The sequence below is a fragment of the Pristiophorus japonicus genome, chromosome 13 (assembly GCF_044704955.1).
Source record: "Pristiophorus japonicus isolate sPriJap1 chromosome 13, sPriJap1.hap1, whole genome shotgun sequence".
Lineage (NCBI taxonomy): Eukaryota > Metazoa > Chordata > Chondrichthyes > Pristiophoridae > Pristiophorus > Pristiophorus japonicus.
This window is the reverse complement of record NC_091989.1, coordinates 30,863,646-30,890,875: the sequence shown is the minus strand read 5'-3', so window position 1 is coordinate 30,890,875 and position 27,230 is coordinate 30,863,646. Positions and strand designations below refer to the sequence as shown.

Here is a 27,230-nt window from a genome sequence, read left to right as displayed (position 1 = left end):
AGAGAAAGGATAGAGATTGAGCTAGACCGGCTGCAACGAGAGAGCATCATTTCACAAGTTCAACGAGTGGGCCAGTCCTATTGTCCCAGTCCTCAAGAGAGACGGCACCGTCAGAATCTGTGGCGATTACAAAGTAACTATCAATCGTTGCTCCCTGCAGGGCCAATAACCACTACGAAAAGCCGACAACCTCTTTGCAACGCTGGCGGGAGGAAAGACGTTCACGAAGCTGGATCTGACTTCAGCCTACTTGACCCAGGAACTGGAGGAATCATCGAAGGCCCTCACATGCATCAACATGCACAAAGGTCTTTTGGTTTACAACAGATGCCAGTTTGGAATCCGATCAGCGGCGGCGATATTCCAGAGAAACATGGAAAGTTTAAAGTCGGTCCCGCACACCGTGGCCTTCCAGAACGACATCTTGGTCACAGGTCGGAACACAGTTGAGCACCTGCAGATCCTGCAGGAGGTTCTTAGTCGACTCAACCGTGTGGGGGTCAGGTTAAAACGCTCGAAGTGCGTTTTCCTGGTGCCTGAAGTGGAGTTCCTGGGAAGGAGGATTGCGGCGGACGGCATCAGGCCCATCAACGCGAAGACGGAGGCAATCGAGAACGCACCGAGGCCACAGAACGTGACGGAGCTGCGGTCGTTTCTGGGACTCTTCAACTACTTTGGTAACTTCTTACCGGGTCTCAGCACCCTGCTAGAACCACTGCATGTCTTACTACGAAAAGGGGGCGAATGGGTTTGGGGCAAAAGCCAAGAAAATGCCTTTGTAAAATGGTTATGCTCAAACAAATTGCTTGTGTTGTGTGATCCATGTCAGCATTTGGTACTGGCATGTGATGAGTCATCATTTGGCGTCGGGTGTGTATTGCAACAAGCTAATGATTTCGGGAAACTGCAACCAGTTGCTTATGCAGCCAGGAGTCTGTCCAAGGCTAATAGAGCCAACAGCATGATTGAAAAAGAAGCGTTTTGTTGGGGAAGTCCAGAACCAGGGGACATAGTCTAAGGATAACGGGTAAGCCATTTAGGACCGAGATGAGGAGAAACTTCTTCACCCAGAGAGTGGTGAACCTGTGGAATTCTCTCCCACAGAAAGTTGTTGAGGCCAATTCACTAAATATATTCAAAAAGGAGTTGGATGTAGTCCTTACTACCAGGGGGATCAAGGGGTATGGCGAGAAAGCAGGAATGGAGTACTGAAGTTGTGTGTTCAGCCATGAACTCATTGAATGGCGGTGCAGGCTCGAAGGGCCGAATGGCCTACTCCTGCACCTATTTTCTATGTTTCTATGTTTGCGTGTGTCTATGGGGTAAAGAAAATGCATCAATACCTGTTTGGGCTAAAATTCGAATTGGAAACTGACCATAAGCCACTTATATCCCTGTTTTCCGTGAGTAAAGGGATAAATACCAACGCATCGGCCCGCATCCAGAGATGGGCGCTCACGTTGTCCGCATACAACGACGCTATCTGCCACAGACCAGGCACAGAAAACTGCGCCGATGCTCTCAGTAGGCTGCCATTGCCCACCACGGGGGTGGAAATGGCGCAGCCCGCAGATCTAGCCATGGTTATGGAAGCATTTGAGAGTGAGCAATCACCAGTCACTGCCCGGCAGATCAACACCTGGACAAGCCAGGACCCCTTATTACCTCTAATCAAAAGCTGTGCGCTTCACGGGAGCTGATCCAGTGTCCCAGTGGAAATGCAGGAAGAGATAAAGCCGTTCCAGCGGCGCAAAGATAAAATGTCTATACAGGCAAACTGCCTTCTGTGGGGCAATCGAGTAGTGGTCCCCAAGAAGGGCAGAGACACCTTCATCAATGACCTCCACAGTACTGATGAAAGCGATAGCCAGATCCCACGTGTGGTGGCCCGGTTTCGATGCAGACTTAGAGTCCTGCGTTCACAGATGTAATACATGCTCACAGTTAAGCAATGTACCCAGAGAGAGGCCGCTAAGTTTATGGTCTTGGCCCTCCAAACCGTGGTCTAGGGTACACGTCGACTATGCAGGCCCGTTATTGGGTAAAATGTTCCTTGTGGTTGTAGACGCATACTCCAAGTGGATTGAATGTGAGATCATGTCAGCTAGCACGTCCGCTGCCACCACTGAAAGCCTGTGGGCCACGTTTGCCACTCACGGCTTACCCAATGTCCTGGTGAGCGACAACAGGCCATGTTTTACCAGTGCTGAGTTCAAAGAATTCATGACCCGTAACAGGATCAAACATGTCACATCTGCCCCATTTAAACCAGCATCCATTGGTCAGGCAGAGAGAGCAGCGCAAACCATCAAGCAAGGCTTGAAGAGGATAACTGAAGGCTCACTGCAGACTCGATTATCCTGAGTCCTGCTTAGCTACCGCACAAGACCACACTCACTCAATGGGATCCCACCCGCTGAACTGCTCATGAAAAGAGCACTTAAGACAAGGCTCTCGTTAGTTCACCCTGATCTACATGAACAGGTAGAGAGCCGGCAGGTTCAACAAAGTGCATACCATGATAGCGCAAATGTGTCACGTGAGATTGAAGTCAATGATCCTGTATTTGTATTAAATTATGGACAAGGTCCCAAGTGGCTTCCCGACACTGTCTTGGCCAAAGAGGGGAGCAGGGTGTTTCGGGTCAAACTTTCAAATGGACTAATTCACCGGAAACACTTGGACCAAATCAAACTCAGATTCACGGACTACCCTGAGCAACCCACCTTGGACTCTACCTTTTTTGATCCCCCAACACACACGCTGGTGGCAACCGACACCATGGTTGACCATGAAGCAGAACCCATCGTCCACAGCAGCCCAGCAGGGCCCAACACACCAGGCAGCCCAGCAAGACCAGCTGCACAGCAGCCCAGCGAGGGCCCAACAAATGATTCAACAACACCAGCTTTCACACTGAGACGATCAACCAGGGCAAGAAGGGCCCCAGATCAACTCACACTGCAAATAGTTACACTATTGACTTTGTGGGGGGGAATGTTGTTATATATATGGACTTGTATTTACTCTGTACAGCCACCAGAGGGCTCATTCCCCAAAGTCCCAAGGGATCCCATAATCCCGTGGGAGCTAAGGTATTTAAAAAGGCTTCACAGGTTGGAGAGGCACTCTGGAGACCTGCAATAAAAGACTAAGGTCACATTTTACTTTGAGCTCAGTGTTCAGTCTGACTCTTTCTCCATACACAACAGAAAGGACATGTTTCCCTTGGCCGAGGGGTCAACAACCAGGGGGCATAGATTTAAGGTTATGGGGGGGGGGGGGGGGGAGGTATAAAGGATATGAAGGGAAATGTATTTACCCAGACAAGGGTGGGGGTCTGGAGCTCACTGCTTAAAAGAGTGGTAGAGGCAGAAAGTCCCACCACATTTAACAATTACTTGGATGTGCACTTAAAGTGCCATAACCTACAGGGCTACGGACCAAAAGCTGGAAAGTGGGATTCGGCTGGATAGCTCTTGGTCGGCCGGCGCAGATACGATAGACCGAAATGGCCTCCTTCCGTGCTGTAACTTTCTATGATTCTATGACACAGAGTCTGCAAAGGGATATAGATAGGTTAAGTGAGTGGGCAAAAATTTGGCCGATGGAGTATAATGTGGGAAAATGTGAGGTTATCCACTTTGGTGGGAAGAATAGAAAAGCAAATTATTATTTAAATGGAAATAGACTACAGAATGCTACGGGACAGAGGGATCTGGGTGTTCTTGTACATGAAGCACACAAAGTTAGCATGCAGGTACAGCATATAATTAGCAAGGTAAATGGAATTTTGGCCTTTATTGCAAAGGGGATGGAGTATAAAAGTAGAGGAGTCTTGCTACAACTGTACAGAGTGTTGGTGAGACCACACCTAGAGTACTGCATACAGTTTTGGTCTCCTTATTTAAGGAGGGATATTCTTGCACTGAATGTAGTTCAGAGAAGATTCACAGGTTGATTCCTGGGATGAAGGGGTTGTCTTATAAAGAAAGGTTGAACAGGTTGGGCCTGTACTCATTGGAGTTTAGAAGAATGAGAGGTGATCTTATTGAAACATAAGAGTCTGAGGGGGCTTGACAGAGTAGATGCTGAGAGGATGTTTCCTCTTGTGGGGGAATCTAGAACTGGGGGGGCAGAGTTTCAGAATAAGGGATCGCCCATTTAAGACAGATGAGAATGAATTTCTTCTCTCAGAGGGTCGTGAATCTTTGGAATTCTCTATCCCAAAGAGCTGTGAAGGCTGACTCATTGAATATATTCAAGGCTAAGATAGAAAGATTCTTTAACTATAGGGGAGTTGAGAGTTATAGGGAACAGCCAGGAAAGTGGAGTTGAGTCCATGACCAAACCAGCCATGATCTTATTGAATGGCAGAGCAGGTTTAAGGGGCCGTATGGCCTATTCCTGCTCCTATTTCTTATGAGTCAGATTATGGGTTCACAGCCCAGTATAGATTTGAGCAAGTAATTTAAGCTAGCTTCTGGCAGTAATGAGAGAGTGCTGTATTATCAGAGGTGTTGTTGCTTGGATTAGAAGTTAAACCAAAGTCCTATCTACTCAGGTGCACGGAAAAAATCCCAAGGAACTGTACAAAAAGAGCAGGGAGTTCTCCCAGTATTCTGCGCAACATTCCTCTCTCAACTGTCACCACGAGAAACAGATTATCTGATCATTAATTCATCTGCTGTTTGTGGGACCTTACCTGTACAGGTATATTGGCTAAATGCAATTATCTATTCAATTTATTTACTTAACAGTGACTGCACTTCAAAAATGAATCTATTGATGTAAAGTCCTTCAAGACACGTTGAGTCCATGATCAGATCAGCCAAGTTTGCTGACAATACAAAGATGGGAGGAAATGCAATGTGTGAGGAGGGCACAAAAAATCTGCAAAAGGACATAGACAGGCTAAGTGAGTGGGCAAAAATTTGGCAGATGGAGTATAATGTTGGAAAGAGTGAGGTCATGCACTTTGGCAAAAAAAAAATCAAAGAGCACGTTATTATTTAAATGGAGAAAGATTGCAAAGTGCCGCAGTACAGCGGGACTTGGGGGCACTTGAGCATTAAATGCAAAAGGATAATATGCAGGTACAGCAAGTGATCAGGAAAGCCAATTGTATCTTGGCCTTTATTGCAAAGGGGATGGAGTATAAAAGCAGGGAAGTCTTGCTACAGCTATACAAGGTATTGGTGAGGCCACGCCTGAAATACTGCGTGCAGTTTTTGTTATGTATGTAACCCTTGGCAACCTGCATCATACCACCACCAGAGGGCCTACCTGTTGTAGTCCCAAGGGATCCCAGCATCCCTTGGGAGCACTGTACATAAGCAGACCTCCCATGCTGTACCTGCACTCTGGAGTTTAATTAAAAGGAGCTAAGGTCACACTTACTCATTGCATACAGTATTCAGTTGCATCACTTTATTATGAGCGTAACAGTTTTGGTTTCCATATTTACAAAAGGATATACTGCTTTGGAGGCAGTTCAGAGAAGGTTCACTAGGTTGATTCCAGGGATGAGGGGGTTGACTTATGAGGAAAGGTTGAGTAGGTTGGACCTCTACTCATTGGAGTACAGAAGAATGAGAGGTGATCTTATCGAAACGTATAAGATTATGAGGAGGCTTGACAAGGTGGATGCAGAGAGGATGTTTCCACTGATGGAGACTAGAACTAGAGGGCATAATCTCAGAATAAGGGGCCTCCCATTTAAAACAGAGATGAGGAGAAATTTCTTCTGAGGGTTGTAAATCTGTGGAACTTGCTGCCTCAGAGAGCTGTGGAAGCTGGGACATTGAATAAATTTAAGACAGAAATAGACAGTTTCTTAAACGATAAGGGGATATGGGGAGCGGGCGGGGAAGTGGAGCTGAGTCCATGATCAGATCTTACTGAATGGTGAAGCAGGCTCGAGGGGCCATATGGCCTACTCCTATTCCTATTTCTTATGACATCCTGTGGACATGAACGTTTCTTTGAAAATGCAAGTTCCGTCTTGATCTTAGCCATACAACACAAATATTTGCCTTATTTGCAAAATCTACAGGTCAAGGTGGAAAAGGCATTCCATTAACCACTTCAGTGGAACCCTGGTAGTTTAAAATAGTATTTTCCAGGAAATATAAATTATTTTTGACTTTTCTCAATCGAATGTCATTCATTTTATGATTAATATATATATATCCTAGTAAAATTAATCTGAAATAGTTGTTTTGAAATTGTAACAATATTTATATTGCTTTAGTTTGAAAGAAGAGATACTTTTAAATGGCTCCCTCTCCCTTGAAATTGTACTATGGTCACCTTGAAGCCTTAAGAGTACATATTTTTGTATTACTCACTAAATACTATTTCAAACGTAACAGCACAAGTTGGATATATTTTCCAGCACACCAGTAAAAATCCAAAGTAGACAAAGGAACCAATCAACTCAGCCAGAAAGCAATGAGATACATCAAGTCTATCCTTAAAGGTCAGATGCACTCTATTGTAGCTACAGTCGATTGGGTCTTACCTTTACAATAGTCAGCAGGGTCTTCCTGCTCTTCATCATCAGATCCTAGGATTTCTTCCTCTGGTTCTGGAGGAACAGACTCCGGTAGAGGTGGTGGTGGAGGAGGGGGAGCTACAGGAGCTTTCTGTTGAGCCTCTGGCCTTGAGGAAGAGAGAAAAAAGTGAGGAAGGATTTTTTAAAAATGTGATGCACGACAGGTTGCAATGTTTTGTAATCTGAGTTTCAATTGCTCACCTTCAAATAGTTTAAAACCTGTCAATTCTAAAATCCTTTACATATGATTTATCATATAAAACTTATAGTTTTAGATCCTGTACTGGGTCAGTACTTAGTTCACCACCTTGTGTGCTTGTGAGGTGTACAAACCAGGATAGTCTTAGCCACAATCCCTGGTCTATGCTGTTTTAACTGATAGGGATTAGGGGCCCAAATTTAGCCAGTACAGACTTCTGGCGCACTCACCAGAGGTGCGCCGCTTTTGTAGAATTCCAAGGGCACCAAAAATCTTCAGACCAAGTTTGGCTGCTCCCCAGCCTCTTCTCCATGGTGGCGCAGCGTGGCAACTGGATTTGAGGGCGGAGCCAGGGTCCCGGCACTGAAAACAGCACATGAGCGCTCGAGTGTGTGCGCATGTGCAGTAGCTCCTCGCCCCCAGAATCTGAGTGTGTGCTCTGCAGACTGTGTGAGAGGGGCCGAAGCGCACTACTCCTATCCCTGGCCCACTGCCTTATCCAGCCACACCAGTAAAAGGTCTCAGAACCAGAACCCCAGCAGGTTGTCAGTGAAACCCTGCAGCTGGTTAGTATGCTGATGTTTTCCACAAGGGAATCAGTTTAGAAGTAGAAGATTGGGTTAGGTGTCCAATGTCCGAAAACAAATGGGAAACATTGAGACAAATCATGCTGGCAATGTTCACAAGGTCACACAATGGAGTAAGTGCACTGCACCTGGTCTATACATTGTGCTGAGTATTTATATGCCATTGGTTAGAATAAAGTAGGAGCCAGCAAAAAAATGAATGCTATTGAAGGTACTGAAAGGGACTGTGAAGGAGTAGTATGGACAAGATTACTTTGTTTTTATTTGATTGATTGATTTATTATTACTTTGGTCTTGGTGCTTTAGGTGCAGGGTTCCTTCTATTTTTTTTTATTTGTTAATTAATTGCTTATTACTTTTTGTGCTTTAGAATGTACTTACCTGCGCTGATTTCTTAACTCTCCACAAGGGTTTTCTGTGCAGCCACATACGCTGGCCTAAGTTAGTTTGGAGCAACTATTAGCTGTCCAAACTGGCTTAAATGGCCAAAATGGTTGGTAACGCTCCCTTTTGGAAAAAAAAACCAAAAAATCCTAACTAACTCACTTACACTGGCACAAATTAAATGTGCAGAATGGGGATTTTTAAGATACTCCAGAAAAATCAAGTTGCTCCAAAAAAAACGGAGCAACTCCTGGCCAAATTTGGGCCCTAGGAGTGGCAGTTAGACACAACAGACTTCAGCAATCCCAGGCTGGGAAAAAGACAGACATCCAGGGTTACCTTCCCTGATTCAGAGACCACTTCGGGAAGCCTATCTTTCTACCGATATTAAAAGTGGAGAGGATCAGGTTCAGTGATGGCCCTAAAGCTGAAAAGTCTGGCAACATGATTGCATTCATACTTGGATAAAATTTAAGAGGGCTGCTGCCTTGAGCCTGACCTCCAAAATGAGTCAATGCCTTCAGGAGAATGGAGAATACTGGAAAAATTAATTTAATAAAAATGTTACACCCACATGCTAGCAAAATTCTATTGTAAAGTCATATGGTATATAGTGAAGAGCACAGAACCTCAAAGGTGAATTCTTGACACCTTCGAGGAAAGATGACAGCAAGAAATGACCACACATTTGCCCATAGGGGGAGAATCAATCCTGGAGACTGAAACATCATCAAGTGGTCAATTACAGAATGGCATTCAATGTTATCACTGAGATTTCAATAAAATAAAATGATGAACTTGTGAAAAACTTTGATACACCAGCATTTTACCTCCTTTGAGAAACATTAGATGGATAAATTTGAGAAGGAGCTGTAGGAAAGCAGATTTTGAATGCAAGGTGAGTAAATCAACTTTGTTTGCCTTGCTGTAAAATTCACTGTTTGGCTTCAAGTCATGCAGGCCGTAAGTCCCGCCCACCTCCATCTCATTGGCTGACAGTGGTGGCAATCAACACTCCAAACAAGTAAAGACTGACCAATAGCTTTAAAAAAGCCGATGCTTATAGGTATGTTATTGATGATGGTAGCAATTTGAAATAAAGTATTAAGAGCATCGCAGAAGTGTATTGACAACTTGCAAAGTATCTCAGTTTAAGTCCTATTTTCTTCAAAATTATTAGTGCTAATATATTTTTAAAAATTATGCTTCAACATCACTGAAATTGCATCATTAACAGAGGCTTAAAAGATGTTTGTTTGAATTCCATCTCAACCGGGAAACAGTAATGGCATAAGGGATATCAAAATTATCAATTTTAGGGTGGGGAGGGGGCATTAGAAGGGTAAAAAGGAAAAATGATATTGCATCCAAAATGAATGTACTGAAATACCAGTATCAGCTTTGTTACATCTGTGGTTCTGAAATGTCAAATATTTTACTCTTTGACACTGTGAAAAAATGTGACAGATGTTTCCAGCTTACACGGATGTGCTATATGCAGGAACGCCACCGGGATCCAAAATTTAAATGAATAAAAATTGACTTCAAGGCAACTTCATCACAGGTCCGATTGAATAGGCAACTGAATTCTACATTGTTCTCCATAAGACCTTTTAAATCAGAGCATGCTATTAAAAAAATTTAAAGTTTCCCAGCCTGTTCAATCCCATAATTTGTAAACTGTAGCTGAAGGTGAGTTAGATGATGTAGACCAAACCATACAGCCATTTTGCAAAAAATAAGTTCACAAATATAAAATCTAAAGAACAAGCTTTAAGCTAGGATATCAGCCGCCATGTAAACAAGCACTCTGTGCTTCAGTAACTGAATCCCTATGTTTCAGTATATTGCATAAAAGAAGATGAATTTTTTGTACTATAATAAAAATAAAAGGATAAAATGTTCATGTCGGGTACCAGTTTGCATTAAATATCCTGCATGTGTAGCAGCACAGTAAATGGTTCCCATAGAAACAGATTTTGCATTTACGAACAACTGCTCAGGGAACGATCACCAAGATGGTAATCATTCCAGTGCGTCAGTTCAAACAAAATATTGCAAAACCAAGAATTTTATGAAGCCAGCTGCAGACACCATTTTAAATATTAAAATATATATATCAAATGTAATTTGTAATATTCTTCCCTTTTACAGTTAGGCCGGAATCCTGCAATAAATGACATTATTTTGCAAGTGTATCTATCGAGACACACTTCATTTTTCAGGAGCTGTTTCGAATGACAAACATACCATTACTGTGCATCAATTCTACATAAAAATTACAATTAATTTTATAATATTCCCTGAAAGCTTCTGGCTACAGTACAGTTTGCACTAAAGTGTTATGAATATTCACATCATAAACTCATCTATGAAAATGTAAAGCATTAAATAAAGTATTCTCTCTATACATCATAAAGATTGAGATTATATTCAAATACAATTAAGAAAAAGAAAGACTTGCATTTATAAATAGTCACTGTTGTGATGTATTAAATGTAGCAGCCAATTTGCACAAAACAAGGTCTCACAAACAGCAATGTGATAAGGAGTGGAACTTGAGCCCACAACCAACTGAACCGCTGCTGATACTACAATAGAGTACATGTTCTGTTCAACAGAGAAATATTAAGAACTTCACAAGTAATACTGGCTAGATGAGCAATGTGCAACAATGTTGCAAATGGAATTCTGAAGAATCCCACTAGTGGAGATATTTATTCATTTAATGCCACAAACAGCTTAAATGAGGATATTTAAAGCTATGCAAATTTTTCTGATATCAAACCTGTGGCAATTGGGTATTAGTGTGTCAAAATGCAAAGTTCCAAAGGGCAGATGCAAGTTAGAATCTGCACTGTAGCAAATATAGATACACCGAGCGAAGGCTGTAGCAAAAAATTGGAGGGTGCTGATACCTGGCAAGTACCTGGCAGCCAGTTGCAGAGCACAAGCATGCTCTGAAGACTGGTGATACACCCATACTCTTGACCGCAGACATTTCCACCGAACAAAGAAATGGATATAAATTAGGGACATGTTCCAAAAAAAATCACCATCCCCATTAAAGGGAAAGTCCACAAAATGTAGTGCTTTGTAATATCTAGGCTCTCGACTTCACTTGCTGCTTTAGGTACTGTTGTAGAAAAAATGATGCCACAGTATGTGATGGCTAAATGTTTATTATGGTTTGTTCAAATGTTCAGTCAAGCAAAATAAAATGAATGCTCATGTTTTCAGTACATCTTGATTTAATTTTTCATGCATGATTTGTATGATTTTAACATTTAGTCTCTCGGGTACTGTAGATTCATATGAACTATAACATCAAACTATATATTTGATCTTTAAAAATTACCTCGGTCAAACTCATTCGTAATAATGGGTAATCTAACAACACATCAGGATAGTTTTTAAAAAAGCAACTGTGTATCGTGCAATACTGATTCACATGAAAGTACACGTGCCGAGATGTTACATAAAGCCATACAGCACAAATTAAGATGCTGCCTGCAGCTACATCTCCCAAAGAATCAGTACTTGAATGTTGTGAATTACCTCAGTGTCCTAAGCCTACTGCAAGATTCCTGGGTTTGTACTGTACCAAATATTTCTATAGTGGAATCTTCCTCAAACATTAGAACAGGATATTGCAACAACTCGAGTCATCCTACAAATTACATTGCTGATGTGGATTGCAAATCTAGCATGGAAATGCAACGACAATCCACTAAACAAGCTTAATCACATCTGTTTAACATTTTCTGGCTAATATGCCCAATAAATATAATCGTCCAACATTACAGTAAAAGCAAATATAATAAAGCATACTTCAGTGCTGGCTAGGTTATTCAATCGCAGCCCCAACAAAGAAATACGTTTAAATTATTTGGGTCTGTGTTGAACAGCAAAGAAGCCAAAATATTTTTTGCGTTCACTCTTGGCACATTGGTGTCGCTGGCATGGCCGGCAATTATCACCATGCCTAACAGCTGAGTGATTTGTAAGGCCACTTCCGAGGGCAGTTATGAGTCAACCACACTTGTGGGATTGGAGTCACATTTAGGCCAGACTGGGGAAGGACTACATGTTTCTTTCCCTAAAGGACACGAGTACATTAGCTGGTACCAGTTTTTTATTTCCAGATTTTTAAAACTGAACTTAAATTCTCAAATTGCCATGGTGGGATTTTGAATTTGCTTGCTAGATTAATGCAGGCCTCTGGATTACTCGGCCAGTAACGTAATCACTAAGCTACCCATGTCTGTTCAAATACACATTGCTAATAGAGAAGAGTAAGCAGTATATTTAGTACTGAGTACATAACCCATCCAGAGGGCATAAAAGTGTCACTTTGTCAACACTGGCAAAATCATACATGCGCAATATCTGCAGTCTCCCAGTAAACATTACATAATGCCTCTTGCACATGTACCAAAATAAGATTTTACATGTAATTAAAATGTCTATTTATTTTACAAATTAATTTTCAATTCAAGATTAACCCCCATCATAATTAACTGATAAAGAGAAGCCTTAGATAAAATTAATTTCCTCAACTATTTAGATATAAATTTACTTACAAACTACTTACTTACAATGCTTCTGAACAAAATATCAAACTGGCTATTGGTTCATGAATTGTTCACACTGAAGAATTTAAAGGATTGTACATTAGCTTTCCCAATTAATCATAACTCTATAGCACGGTCTTTTTTGACGTTGAGGAGATAGCCCAAGATATAAAAAAGACAGACTTTTTCTGCTCCATGGAAAAAAACACATTTACATTGCAATGTCAGTATTCAATTGAGTTCCAATGGGCCAGATTTTGCAGTGACCAGTGAATGAACAGCATCCACCGTTCATTGTACTTGCCCATAGACTTTCTATGGGGTATTGCGTTGTAAGTTGCTGTCAGCGAGATATCCAAATGACCTAGCGCCCTCTACAGGGAATCTGGTACCTGTGTGAACAGGACAAGCAACTGTCTATCTCCTTAGCCATTTGGATTGAATGAGCAGCAGTGTGTCTGAACCAAAGGGGCAAGTTAGAATAGTGAATTCAATGTCAAATCAGGAACGGAAAACAAAATAAAGAGGGGGAAAGAAAGATTGGATTAAGAGGGAAAGAGATGAGAGACGCACAGAAATATATTTGTTTTTATAAATCTCCAACAATAATTATAAACTGAAGGAATGAGACTCCACACTTGCAAAAGTTCATTTTCAGTGCCAGAGAGGTTGCTTGGCAGTAATTACCACACCATTAAAAAGGCTTTTAATCTGAAATGGACAAGCCCCAACTTTTTATGGCAAGTTTAATTCATATCTATGACATCAGTACAGGAACTGGACACCGTTCAATACATTTGAATGAGAAATAAGATGTGGTTTACGTGCAGCTTATGGAAGAGCGCTACATCTCGAACAGTAACTTTCGAATTTTCAAGTTTAAGTGTGCATGTGCACTCGGCGGAAGTTGCTGTCCGATTTGCGTATAAATAACGGTGAGCGCTGTTAGCTTCACAGCAAAATCCGTCCCATTCTCTTTTTTGATCCAGATCTTCATCTTGCTCAGCCTGCCTGCTACTACAGAAAAGTGCTCTCAAACTCTCCAGCCTTGTAGTTTCCTGGAAACACATATCAAATAACACAACTGAACCATCAAAATGACTGCTATTTTTAGCAGCACCCTGGGTATGATAAAGTCTACTCTGAATTTTACTCTTAATTCAAACTATCTGTAATTCTACTTTTCTAGTACTACTAATAATCAGGAATAAACTATATTTTATAACTTATTATATATTTTATTCCTTTTAATTTGTGTTTTTCATTCAACACAACCAGCTATTATCACTCCCTTCCACGGCCTCACTGGAGAATGGTCAGCTCAAAGCTCAAGAACGAGAAAAATAAACTGCATACTGACAAAGCGCTACAAATTTCAAATATAGCATACAGTACTTGGATGCTCACTGACGCATCCAGCACAAGTGTACAATGCAAATGAGCCAGAATGGAAGAAATGCTGTCCATTTCAATCTCATATTGGACCTTTCACATTGCAACTGGATCCATGGGCAGGTACAATGAGCCAGTCCCAAGCAATAAAAGGAGCCATAAGATGCCAGTTGCCCACCTTGGTCTATTGTCAGGTAACTTTTCAAAACAATGAATTTGTCACCAATTCTGAGCCTTATGTTTTTCCAATGTTGTTATACGTGAAACATTATTAAATGATTTCTGAAAAATCAAGTTAAATTGACAATTGCACACAGCTTTCATCCACTAGTTTGTTTGCCCCTGATAAAAATCTAGCAGAAGCTCAATTTATTATTTCTACGTCCATGCTGACTATGTTTTATCGTCTCTGTACTCATAAGATAAATAAAATGAGGCAGACTAATCAGTCGATCTTAGTCTCTCCCATTGCAGTATCCAATTTTCACCTCTACTACTCTACCTGGAAGATTATTCCATCTGAGGAGCCCTTAGCCATGTTCAAGGTGGAGGAGTGGCAAGAGGGATGGAGTCAGAACTTAAGCATCCTAAAATGTACGAAGCACAAGATCATAAACCACACATACCGCACCAGTTCCAAACAGACCACTGCTATAGTGGCTGTGGCCAGAAAATCATTCTCCAACACATATTCTGGTCATGCCTGCACATCCAAAAGGCTATCAGGACCAAGACCCAGCTCAGTGCTTGCCAGGTCTCCCCACCGGAGCTACAAGAAGGTACATAATTACTTTGTTCCAAATCTCCTCCACTTTCTCACTGACAGTGGATAGAGGGCAATGACAGACTGTTTAATGTAGTGCACTTTAAAAATAAATGTGGTTCTCTGTGGTAAAGTAGTCCTTCCCACAACAAACATGGTGAAACACAAACGGGCATGTGTCAATCAGAACAAGTGATATTCAGCTTCCACCCACAACTGGGTAAATACCAAGCCAGCAAAGACCATTCTTGAAGGTTCACAACACAAACTGCCTCCCTGTACTGCAACCAACCTCTGAAGTGCGATGACCCCAACTGATTTAGCCACTGGTATGCAGGGCATCTTACCAGTCCCTAGATACCAAAGTTAAACAAGCTACCTCAACCCTCTGACCATGACTACTCGTGATGAAAGTACAGAGATGCTAAGAAACCTGGATGTATGAGTCCATTCCTCCCACAAACACTGTACAATCAAAATGTACAATGGTTTGTAAAGTATATATGTAAATGTGTGCCTTCATAAAATATATGAATGGATGTGCATTTAAATGTGCAATGGCTTCATAAGTTATATATGTGAATATAGTTTCTCGAGAACCAAATTTTTAAAAAGTGCACTACATTAAACAGTCTGTCATTGCCCTCTATCCACTATCAGTGAGAAAGTGGAGGAGTTTTGAAACTAAGTAATTATTTCTAAATGTGAACCTGACCAGCAGTAATAATTTAAAAAACTGTAATGTAACATGTATTAGAATGTAACATATGTATAGAACGAAGGGATCTAGATATGCCAGTGCATTCCAGGTCAAGTGCAGCCCAACCTCATCATATATCAGGTGCCTCCCCATACACGGAGAGCGCAACTAAAATTTCAGAAAAATGGATTGGCCCAGCAAAAACTAACAAAAGAAATTAAAAAAAATAAAATTAAATTAAATCCAAACAGTAAAACCAGGAATATCAAAATAAAGGTGCTATGTAATGCCCACAAGTTGATGTGCAAGAGTTACCCAAGCACAAACCAAAGCAGGAAACATATGCAAGCAATCGGAGAAATCCTGTCTGATGATCTTGTGTATCCTGGGCCTGTGGATAGCAGCCTATGACCTGCCTAGAGCAATCCACACAGGTGAAAAAGCACAAAAGATTTTGTGTTGATTACAGGAATACATCTCAAAAGCTGAAGCTAATCTTTCAATTGTTTGTGAGGCATTTGGAATATTGAGCGCAATGACTGATGCACTTCTTTCTAAAGGATGTTGTTACAGTAGAAAGGGTGATAAAGATGATGCTGAGATTTCATGCTCCTAGTTATTAAGGGCCCAGATTTCTCGGGGCCAATGACAGCATACGCAAGCTATTTGGGCTATTTGTCCAACTACTGCCCAGCGAATGCCCATGAAACCCTTATGCCTGGTAAAAGCAGGCGTAAGGCCTGCTTTTACCAACATAAGAATTAAAATAAATATTAAATCAACATTTTAAAAATGATTAAAACATTTTAAAAATTTAAAATTAGTTCTTGTAAATTTTGGTCTGGAATAAATTACAATTTTTCAAAAATTAAAATGTTTATTTTTAATACTTTATCAAAGGAACTTAATTAATTTTGAACGTGGGAATATTTATTTTTTAGAATGTTGTTTTATTTAGGGATTTCTCATAAGCTTATGGGGATTCCCTTCATAAATGGAATCCCCATCATCATAGGCAGTCCCTCGGAATCGAGGAAGATTTGCTTCCACAATTAAAATGAGTCCTTAGGTGGCTAAACAGTCCAATACGAGAACCACAGTCCCTGTCACAAGTGGGTCAGATAGTTGTTGAGGGTAAGGGAGGGTGGGACAGGTTTGCCGCACGCTCTTTCCGCTGCCTGCGCTTGATTTCTGCATGCTCTCGGCGATGAGACTCGAGGTGCTCAGCGCCCTCTCGGAGGCACTTCCTCCACTTAGGGCGGTCTTTGGCCAGGGACTCCCAGGTGTCAGTGGGGATGTTGCACTTAATCAGGGAGGCTTTGAGGGTGCCCTTGTAATGTTTCCTCTGCCCACCTTTGGCTCGTTTGCCATGAAGGAGTTCAGAATAGAGCACTTGCTTTGAAAGTCTCATGTCTGGCATATGGACAATGTGGCCTGCCCAGCAGAGTTGATCAAGTGTGGTCAGTGCTTCAATGCTGGGGATGTTGGCCTGGTCGAGGACGCTAATGTTGGTGCGTCTGTCCTCCTAGAGGAGTTGTAGGATCTTGCGGAGACATCGTTGGTGGTATTTCTCCTGCTTCTGAGGAATCGCTCTTTTGAATTGGTTGGCCTGGCCGCATCCAACCGCCCGCATCCCTGGGATCCATGGGCCTTTACGCAGGCGTATGCCTGGAGGCCTAGGATTGGAAAATTCCAAAGCTCGGAAGACACCAGGTACTTTCGGATTTTTTGTTTTCCGGGTTGTTGACATACTCCAGAGGTTCACCTCCAACCACAAATTCAGGGCCCTTTATTGAAAGAACGTAACTTGTTTTTCTTCAAGAATTATTGATGGCAGAGTAAAGAGGCATGATAGTTTCGTGGGCATTTTAACTGGAGGGATGGAGGAGAGAAAAAGGAAGGGAGGAAGGGATGAAGGAGGTTACATTTATGTAGCACCTCATCACAACTCTTGGAAGCATACGAAAGCACTTCACATTTGTGGCCAGGACACAAGGAGAATTTGCTGTTCATGAGTATCACAGTACCAATGCAAACCACTGGAAAAGGCAGATAAGTACATATTTTACATCTCATCCACTCTTCACTTAAGCTGAAGTAAAAGAGAAAACGCCATTCTTGTTCACCAATCACGCAAAGTGTAATACTCCCTTTCTTTCCCCCACCCTCTCGGAGTGTTCCTCATCTGCACTGATGCTGTGGATTTACCTTTCATTGTCCCCATGCTCCTCATTTCTTTGCTACAATGAATACATCCTCATCCTCAGTGATTTTAACCTCCATCCCTACTCATCTTGCATCTCTCCTCAGTTCACTGTCTCCTGTCCGCCCTTGACCTCTCCCCTCCATATAAAATCACTTACCTATATTCGCGGCTACCCACTCAACCTTGCCATCTCAAGTGGCCGCGCTATTCTCATCGTCTCAATCAAAGAAAATGCCATCTCAGCCACTGGCTCAAATATTTAGTTACTCACTGAGGTTTGGTATTGTTTCCAGATACTAGAGAAAAGTCCATGTGGTGGCTATATTTAAAAAAGGAAATGGGTTTGAATGAGGAAATTACAGACCCCATGTTTAATATCCATTGTAAACAAGTTGTTAGTTTTATGTGAACAGCTTAGTAGTATTAAAGAATTTCTGCATGGCTTTAGAAAAAGGAGGTCCTGTCTCACCAACTTGACTGAATTTTTCTGGAGACTGTTTGATCACATACATGGCTCAGAATAACTTCCCAGAGATGTTTTCCCCTAAATTGGCCGAAGATAGTGTGTTTTTTCCATCTCTCCCAGAAGGTTGAGTATGCGAGGGAAGGGCGTGGGATAGGTTTAATAGTGTTAATAGGCTGTAACATGTGGGGCAGTACAAGTTTGATGAACCAGCTGGTCTGTTCTGGTTTTATTGTGTGCGTATTTTATTCAAATGTTCTACTCCATGTTTAATTGTGGAATACTATTTTCATGAAGGTGTTTCTCTTCACTGGGTTAGAAATAATATTCCAGGAGAACATCTACCATATATACAGAAGTAAAAATACCTACGACAGATATTGAGCTTTTAAGAGTGTTGATTAATTAGTAGGAATTGTTACAATGGATACAACTAATTTGCATTAACAGTTAAAGTGGAAAGTGCAGTTGGTTATACGACAAACCTTTTCAACTCTGGGACCTGGGTTTGAATTTATGCATAACCGATTGGAAAATTGTGTCATTCTGGTAGCAGATAGAAACTGAAACAAACAACTTGCATTTACATAGTACTTAACTGCTGGTAAACAGACAGCAGAGATGAGAGTTGACACCAAACAGAAGTAAAAGATTTAGTGGAAGTGACTAAAGGCATGGCCAAGGAGGTAGATTTCAAGGTGAGGAGATGGGTTTGTAGGAGACAGTAGCAGACTGCAGTGTGAAGACTGTAAGGTGCAATGGGGAGAGGGGGGGGGGCAGGGGGAGTGAGGAATAGAGATGCAAAGAATGCCACAGGATGGCTTGTATGAAAAAGGAAAAGATTCATGCTGTTGCAGTAGGGGATGGTCTTGAGGTAAGGAGCATTAATTGGTCCACTTCAGTAAACACATGAGCAAATTGTTATTGCTAACCAACAAGCATGAGGATATAATGAAGGTAAAGGTGAGATTGCAAATGCCTATAATAATACAAGTTTATTCTCTTTGATCTTATCTAGGGGTTAAATATCAGTAACTTAAGCTGCATTACCCTCTAACTACCTACTTTGACGTACATGAATGTAGTGTGCATTGACTCACCCTCAGGAATATTGCCACACCAAAGTCTGGCAATTTTCTATAAGAACTGGCAAAAATCAGAAATGCTCTGTAGGAAAATCACGGATGAATTTGTACAGCTCGCGTGTTGCACTACTAGGCCAGTTCCTCCATGACATTAACCAAAAAATCCTCTCAAATATTGAGTATCAAATAAAAAAATACTAAAATTCCAAGAAACAGAGCACACAACACAAAATGAGCAACAGAGGTACACGTTATATCCTTTAGACCTGAAAGGTGTTGTGTATCTGTAAAGCATGCCACCACCAGGGAGCGCATCCTCTGAAGTCCCAAGGGATCCCAGCATCCCTTGGGAGCACTGTATATAAGCCGGTACCTAAGGCCTGCTCCTCAGTCTGGAGTGTCTTAATAAAGACTAAGATTCACTGTTACTTTAACCTCCCTGTGTGCAGTCTCATCTGTATTAAGAACACAATAACTGGCGACGAGTATGCGAATCCAACGCAAAGATGCAGCAAACTGTGGGCATCTTGGAGAAGTTCTCGGAGGGTGAGGACTGGGAAGCCTATGTCGAATGGCTAGACCAGTACTTTGCAGCCAACAAGCTGAACGGAGAAGCAAGTGCTGCAAAGACGAGAGCGTTCCTCCTCACAGTCTGCGGGGCACCGACCTACAGCCTCATGAAGAATCTTCTTGCTCCGGTGAAACCCACAGATAAGTCATGAGGAGCTGTGTACACTGGTTCGGGAGCATCTTAACCCGAGGGAAGAGCGTGCTAATGGCGAGGTATTGGTTCGACATGTGCCAGCGATCTGAAGGTCAGGAAGTGGCGTGCTACGTCGCCGAGCTAAGGCGACTTGCAGAACAATGAGTTTGATGGCTATCTGGAGCAGATGCTCAGAGACTTTTTTGTACTGGGCACTGGCCACGAGACCATCCTACGAAAACTTTTGACTGTCGAGACCCTCAGCAAGGCCATTGGGATAGCACAGGTGTTTATGTCCACCAGTGATAACACCAAACAAATCTCTCAGCACACAAGTGCTAGCAATGTTCATAAATTAACTGGAACTGTGTTTGCGAGCAGAAATGTACAGGGCAGAAACCACGAGTCTGCAACTGCCAGCAGGTGACCCAGATGACGCAGAGTCCGCAACAAAGGATGAATACAAGGCAATTCACACCTTGTTGGCGTTGTGGAGGCTTCCATTCAGCCTATTCATGCTGCTTCAAAGGGTATGTTTGCAAGAGATGTGGAACAATGGGGCACCTCCAACGAGCTTGCAGACGAGCTACAAGCTCTGCAAAACCTGCTAACCACCAAGTGGCAGAGGAAGATTTGTCCATGGTGGATCAAAGCAATTTCGAGCCTTAGAGGAGGCAGATGCTGAAGTACACTGTGTGCACACATTTTCGACGAAATGTCCACCTATAATGCTAAATGTAAAATTGAATGGCTTACCCGTAGCCATGGAACTGGACACTGGCGCTAACCAATCCATCATGAGTAAAAAGATGTTTGAGAGACTGTGGTGCAACAAGGCACTCAGACCAGCCCCGAGCCCCATCCACACGAAACTGAGAACGTACACTAAAGAACTCATCACTGTCCTGGGCAGCGCCATGGTCAAGGTCACCAACAAGGGCACACAGTGCATGAACTGCCATTCTGGATTGTCCCGGGCGATGGCCACACACTGCTTGGAAGGAGCTGGCTGGGCAAAATCCGCTGGAACTGGGATGACATCCGAGCACTATCACATGTTGATGAGGCCTCATGTACCCAGGTTCTTAACAAATTTCCTTCCCTTTTTGAGCCAGGCATTGGAAACTTTTCCAGGACGAAGGTGCGGATCTACTTGGTCCCAGAGGCACGACCCATTCACCACAAGGCTCGAGCGGTACCACACATGATGAGGGAGAGTGTGGAAATCAAGCTGTACCGGCTGCAATGCGAGGCCATCATCTCCCCAGTGGAATTCAGCGAGTGGGCCAGCCAGATTGTTCCAGAGTGATGGCACGGTGCGGATTTGCGGCGATTATAAAGCAACTATTAATCGTTTCTCGCAACAGGACCAATACCCGCTACCAAAGGCAGACGACCTATTTGCGACGCTTGCAGGAGGCAAGACGTTCACCAAGCTCGACCTGACTTCGGCCTACATGACACAGGAGCTGGAGGAGTCTTCGAAGGGCCTCACCTGCATCAACACGCACAAAGGACTGTTCATCTACAACAGATGCCAGTTTGGAATTCGGTCGGCTGCAGCGATCTTCCAGAGAAACATGGAGAGCTTACTCAAGTCGGTACCACGCACTGTGGTTTTTCAGGACGACATATTGGTCACGAGTCGGGACACCGTCGAGCACTTACAAAACCTGGAGGAGTTCCTCCAGTGACTGGATCACGTAGGGCTGCGGCTAAAGAGGTCGAAATGCGTTTTCATGCCAACAGAAATGGAATTTTTGGGGAGAAAGATCGCGGCGGACGGCATTCGGCCCACAGACGCCAAGACAGAGGCTATCAGATACGTGCCCAGGCCACAGAACGTCACAGAGCTGCGGTCGTTCCTGGGACTCAACTATTTTGGTAACTTCGTACCGGGGTTAAGCACCCTCTAAGAGCCCCTACATGTGTTATTGCGTAAAGGTGAGAACTGGGTATGGGGAATAAACCAAGTAATTGCTTTTGAGAAAGCCAGAAACATTTTATGCTCGAACAAGCTGCTTGTATTGTATAACCCGTGTAAAAGACTTGTGCTAGCATGTTGTAGAATTTACCAATATTTCGCAAAGATTCCTGGTACCTTTCCCCTGCAGAGGAGAAGAATCCCTTTCTGGACTTTTAAAATGGACGGAAAAACTTCGGGACACAAATGTGTTTAAAGGCGCAGACGACGCCTGCAGGGAATAAAAGGGGATGCATTCATGGACAATCCCCCCCCCCCCGCCATAGGAAAGGGAATTTAATTTGGAACTCGATGAACATTTTGGTATCCGAGGAAAAACTCTGAGGAAGATACCCAAGAGCTTTACAAGTTTAAGATCTCTAAAGGAGCATTTTGGAACAGACTGCCAGAACAGGGGGGTGGGACTTCACTCAGTTTGGACATTGGAGCTAATCAAATTGTCTGGAAACTGTTCACTCTTGAAACTTGCCCCTAGAAAACATTAGCATTTAAACAATCGACCATGGAAGAAACAGTATCACCCCATCCAGAGGATCCAAATGTTACATACATATTCCAACACCTTTTCAACAGGCACAGAAGTATCTGGCTCAGGCCAGACTAGCACAATGGACGAGAGTTCATCGACTCGAAAAGCCTATTAACGCCAGATTAAAACGATTTAATCAAGTTTTAGTTCGCTGGGCTGCACAATCGAAACAAAGCTGGACAAAATTTGGGGGGGTGGGGGAAATAAGAAAGCCTTTTTGGGGTATATCTATCCCCCAGTTTTTCAAGGAGAAATTTACAGAAAACAGACTCGAAAAAGACACAGACTCGAACACAGACAGACACAAGCAGCCGTAGCTGGGAAGTGAAGAAATGGAGTAGTGAAGGAAACTACAAGAAATCGTCAAGGACCGACCGAGCTCGAGGCCCACGAAATGGAAGGTTGTCAGCAACCAAATTGACAAACCCGGGCTACCACAACCAGCGAAACGACCAACCGAAACCAACTCAGCAAAAACCGAAGAATCGACATTTATTTCCACTCTACAATCTACTTCTGAACGACCCAACGGGTGAGAAATTACCAAAAGGGACTAACTAAAACTATTCCTAACCAAAGAAAGTGGGTACTTACCCCATACATCCAAAACGCAACTTACCGCATCATCGGACGCACCCTAACTGAAGACTACGCAGTCCGAAGTCCTCTTCTCCGACCGGGGTATGGCTCGCCTAGAAGGCCAAATGCAGCGAACCCCGAAACTGCGATTCACCGGCAACTGTCGAAAGGGATTGGTGAGCATAGCCTCTAAACCCCCGGAGCTATAACTTAGTTAGTTAGGGGAATTGGGAGGGGGAGGCTGGGATAACTTGTGTAAATGTATCTGCATTCTCCTCTTTACCCCATTTAGAGTTTAAGCTGTATTCTTTTCCCCACAGGCTGTAATTTGACACTTTATTCCATGTGTTGTACCCCTCAGGGTGTATTGCTATTACTATTGTGTGTGTGTTATTAAAGGTGTGCTTTTCTACTTATTTTTAAACACAATAAAGCCATACCTGCTTCCTACCTTGAAACCAATTGTCTGTCCAAGTCTGTCAGTCCCTTCATAATTCCAGTGTCTAGAACCAAGGGTGTGGGAGCGATTCGGAACTGCTCATATAAGATCAGAAGGGAAAGCTGACCCTCTGAAAACCACCCCTTACAATGTGATGCGTCGTCGTACGGAGTTGGGTGTGTATTACAACAAGCCAACATTGTGAGGAAGTTGCAACCTGTCGCCTATGCCTCCAGGAGCTTGTCTAAGGCCGAGAGGGCCTACAGCATGATTGAAAAAGAGGCATTAGCATGTGTGTTCGGGGTAAATAAAAAGCATCAGTATCTGTTTGGCCTCAAATTTGAGCTGGAAACTGATCACAAGCCCCTCATATCCCTGTTCGCTGAAAACAAGGGGATAAAAACTAATGCCTCAGCCCGCATACAAAGATGGGCACTCGCGCTATCAGCGTATAACTTTACCATCCACCACAGGCCAGGCACCAAGAACTGTGCGAATGCTCTCAGTCGGCTACCATTGCCCAACACGGGGGTGAAAATGGCACAGCCTGCAAACTTGTTGATGGTGGCGCAGCCCGCGGACTTGTTGACGGTCCTGGAAGCAGTTGAAAATTATAAATCACCTGTCACGACCCGCCAAATTAGGACTTGGACCAGCCAAGATCCTCTGCTGTCCCTCGTAAAAAACTGTGCACTGCATGAGAGCTGGGCCAGCATCCCCGTTGAAATGCAAGAGCTAATCAAGCTGTTCCAGTGGCGAAAGGACGAGCTGTCCATTCAGGCAGACTGCCTGTTGTGGGGTAACCGCGTAGTGCGTGCCAAAAAGGGCAGGAAGACATTCATTTTACACAGCACACACCCGGGTATAGTAATGATGAAAGCGATAGCCAGATCCTATGTATGGTCGACTCTGACTTAAGAGTTCTGTGTACAGCAATACAGCGTATTGAGCAACGCGCCCAGAGAGGCACCACTAAGTTTGTGGTCCTGGCCCTCCAGACCATGGTCGAGGATCCATGTCGACTATGCGGGCCCGTTTCTTGGTAAAATGTTCCTGGTGGTTATGGATGCTTTTTCAAAATGGATTGAATGTGAAATAATGTCGGGAAGCACCGCCACCGCCACCACTGAAAGCCTGAGGGCCATGTTTGCCACCCACGGCCTGCCTGACATACTGGTCAGTGACAACAGGCCATGTTTCACCAGTGCCGAATTTAAAGAATTCATGACCCGCAATGGGATCAAACATGTCACCTCGGCCCCGTTTAAACCAGCCTCCAATGGCAGGCAGAGCGGACAGTACAAACAATCAAACAGAGCCTTAAACGAGTCACAGAAGGCTCACTCCAAACCCGCCTGTCCAGAGTACTGCTTAGCTACCGCACGAGACTCCACTCGCTCACAGGGGTGCCCTCGGCTGAGCTACTCATGAAAAGGTCACTTAAAACCAGACTCTCGCTGGTTCACCCCAACGTGCATGATCAGGTAGAGAGCAGGCGGCAGCAACAAAATGTAAACGATGGTTGCGCCACTGTGTCACGGGAAATTGATCTAATGACCCTGTGTATGTGCTAAACTATGGACATGGTCCCAAGTGGATCGCGGGCACGGTGATAGCTAAAGAAGGGAGTAGGGTGTTTGTAGTCAAACTAGACAATGGACAAATTTGCAGAAAGCACCTGGACCAAACGAGGCTGCGGTTCACAGACTGCCCTGAACAACCCACAGCAGACACCACCTTTTGCGAGCCCACAACACACCCAAGGATCAATGACACCACCCCAGACCAGAAAATTGAACCCATCACACCCAACAGCCCAGCAAGGCCAGGCTCACCCAGCAGCCCTGCAGGGCTAACAACACGCCAGCCCAGCGAGGGCACAGCCAACACACCAGAACAGACATTTGTACCGAGGCGGTCCACCAGGGAAAGAAAGGCTCCCGACCGCCTCACCTTGTAAAAGGGAACAACCCAATCTTACAAGTTCTTGCATGTATTGCCAATGTCATTTAACATCTTTCCTTGATTATTTAACAAAACACAAGAAAAAGACAAACTTTGTACTTAAAAAAATGAGGCTTTAAAAACATACTACCCTGTATTCTGTGTTGATTAATTCAATAATTAAAAAAAAAAAAAGAGTTCCATAGTCCTAAAACTATTTGGCTTTTATGATAGGGTTCCCTAATATGACATTTCTGATCTCTATGGTATACCAAAAATTGTGGGGAACCAAGGGGCTAATGAGAGTGAGGAACTTAAAGCAATTAAGATCAGTAGAGAAAAGTACTTGAGAAAATAGAATCACAGAAATCATACAAAAATTACGACCCAGAAGGAGGCCATTCGGCCCATGCCAGTCAAACAAGAGCTACCCAGCCTAATCCCACTTTCCAGCACTAGGTCTGTAGCCTTGTAGATTATGGCTCTAAGTGCACATCCAAGTACTTTTTAAATGTGATGAGGGTTTCTGCCTCTACCACCCTTTCAGGCAGTGAGTTCCAGACTCCCACCACCCCCTGGGTGAAGAAATGTTTTCTCATCTCCCCTTTAGTCCTTCTACCAACTACTTTAAACCTATGCCCCCTGGTTATTGACCCTCTGCTAAGGGAAATAGGTATTTTCCTGTCCACTCTATCTAAGCCCCTCATAATTTTATACAACTCAATTAAATCTCCCCTCAGCTTCCTCTGTTCCAAGGAAAACAACCCCAGCCTATCCAATCTTTCCTCATAGTTAAAGTTTCCCAGTCCTGGCAACATCCTCGTAAACCTCCTCTGCACCCTTTCTATCACATCCTTCCTGTAATGTGGTGACCAGAACTGCACAAAGTACTCAAGCTGTGGCCTAATTAGTGTTGTATACATTTCTAGAAAAATCATAGGACTAAAAGTCGACAAATCCTTTGGATCTGATGTCCTACATCCTAGGGCTGTAAAAGAGGTGGTTGCAGATATAGTGGATGCATTGGTTGTGATCTTCCAAAATTCCCTAGATTCGTAAATGGTCCCAGCAGATTGGAAGGTATCAAATATAACCCCGCTATTCAAGGAGGGAGAGAGAAAACAGAACTACAGGCCAGTTAGCCTGACATCAGTCATTGAGAAAATGCTGGAATCCATTATTAATGAAGTGGTAACAAGGCACTTAGAAAATCATGATTGTTAAAACCATGGTACCTGTACCCAAAGGGAAATAGTGTTCAACAAATTTATGAGAGTTTTTTTGAGGATGTAACTAGCAGGGTAGATAAAGTGGATGTATATTTAGAGTTCCAAAAGGCATTCAATAAGATGTCACATAAAAGGCGGCTACGCAAGAAAAGGGCTCATGTGGTTAGGGATAATATATAAATATGGATAGAGGATTGGTTAATAAACAGAAAACAGAGTAGAGATAAATGGGTCATTTTCCAGTTCACAGGCTGTAACTAGTGGAATGCCACAAGGATCAGTGCTTGGGCCTCAGCCATTTACAATCTCTATTAATGACTTAGATGAAGGGAGTGTGTGTAATGTATCCAAGTCTGCTGACGATAAAAAGCTCAGTGGGAAATTAAGCTGTCAGGAGGATACAAAGAGCCTGCAAAGGGATATAGACAGGTTAAATGAGAGAACAATAATGTGGCAGATGGAGTATAATGTGGGGAAATGTGAGGTTATTTATTTTGGTCGGAAGAATAGAAAAACTGAATTTTTTTGTGGTAAGAAAGTATTAAATGTTGGTGTTCATCGATATTTCGGTGTCCATGTACAGAAAACAGAGTTAGCGTGCAGGTACAGCCAGCAATTAGGAAGGCAAATGACATGTTGGCCTTTACTGCAAGGGGGTGGGAGTACAAAAGTAAAGAACTCTTCCTACAATTATATAGGGCCTTGATAAGACCACACCTGGAGCATCATATACAGTTTTGGTATCCTTATCCGAGGAAGGATATACTTGCCTTAGAGGCGGTGCAACAAGGTTCACTTTCAGCTGAGTCAGAAAGTTGTGGGTTCAAGTCCTACATCAGAGACCCGAGTACATAATCCAGGTCGATACTTCAGTGCATTACCAAAGGAGTGCCGTCTTTCGGATTGGATGTTAA

General features: G+C 43.1%; 1 protein-coding gene across 1 annotated transcript in view; it reads right to left on the bottom strand.

Moving 5' to 3' along the window:
- srpk2 (SRSF protein kinase 2) overlaps positions 1-27,230 on the bottom strand; it is a 291,734-nt gene that overhangs the window by 126,403 nt on the left and 138,101 nt on the right. Inside the window, 1 exon segment of the mRNA XM_070897312.1 lies at positions 6,524-6,663. Within this exon segment, the coding sequence (XP_070753413.1) occupies positions 6,524-6,663 (140 nt within the window).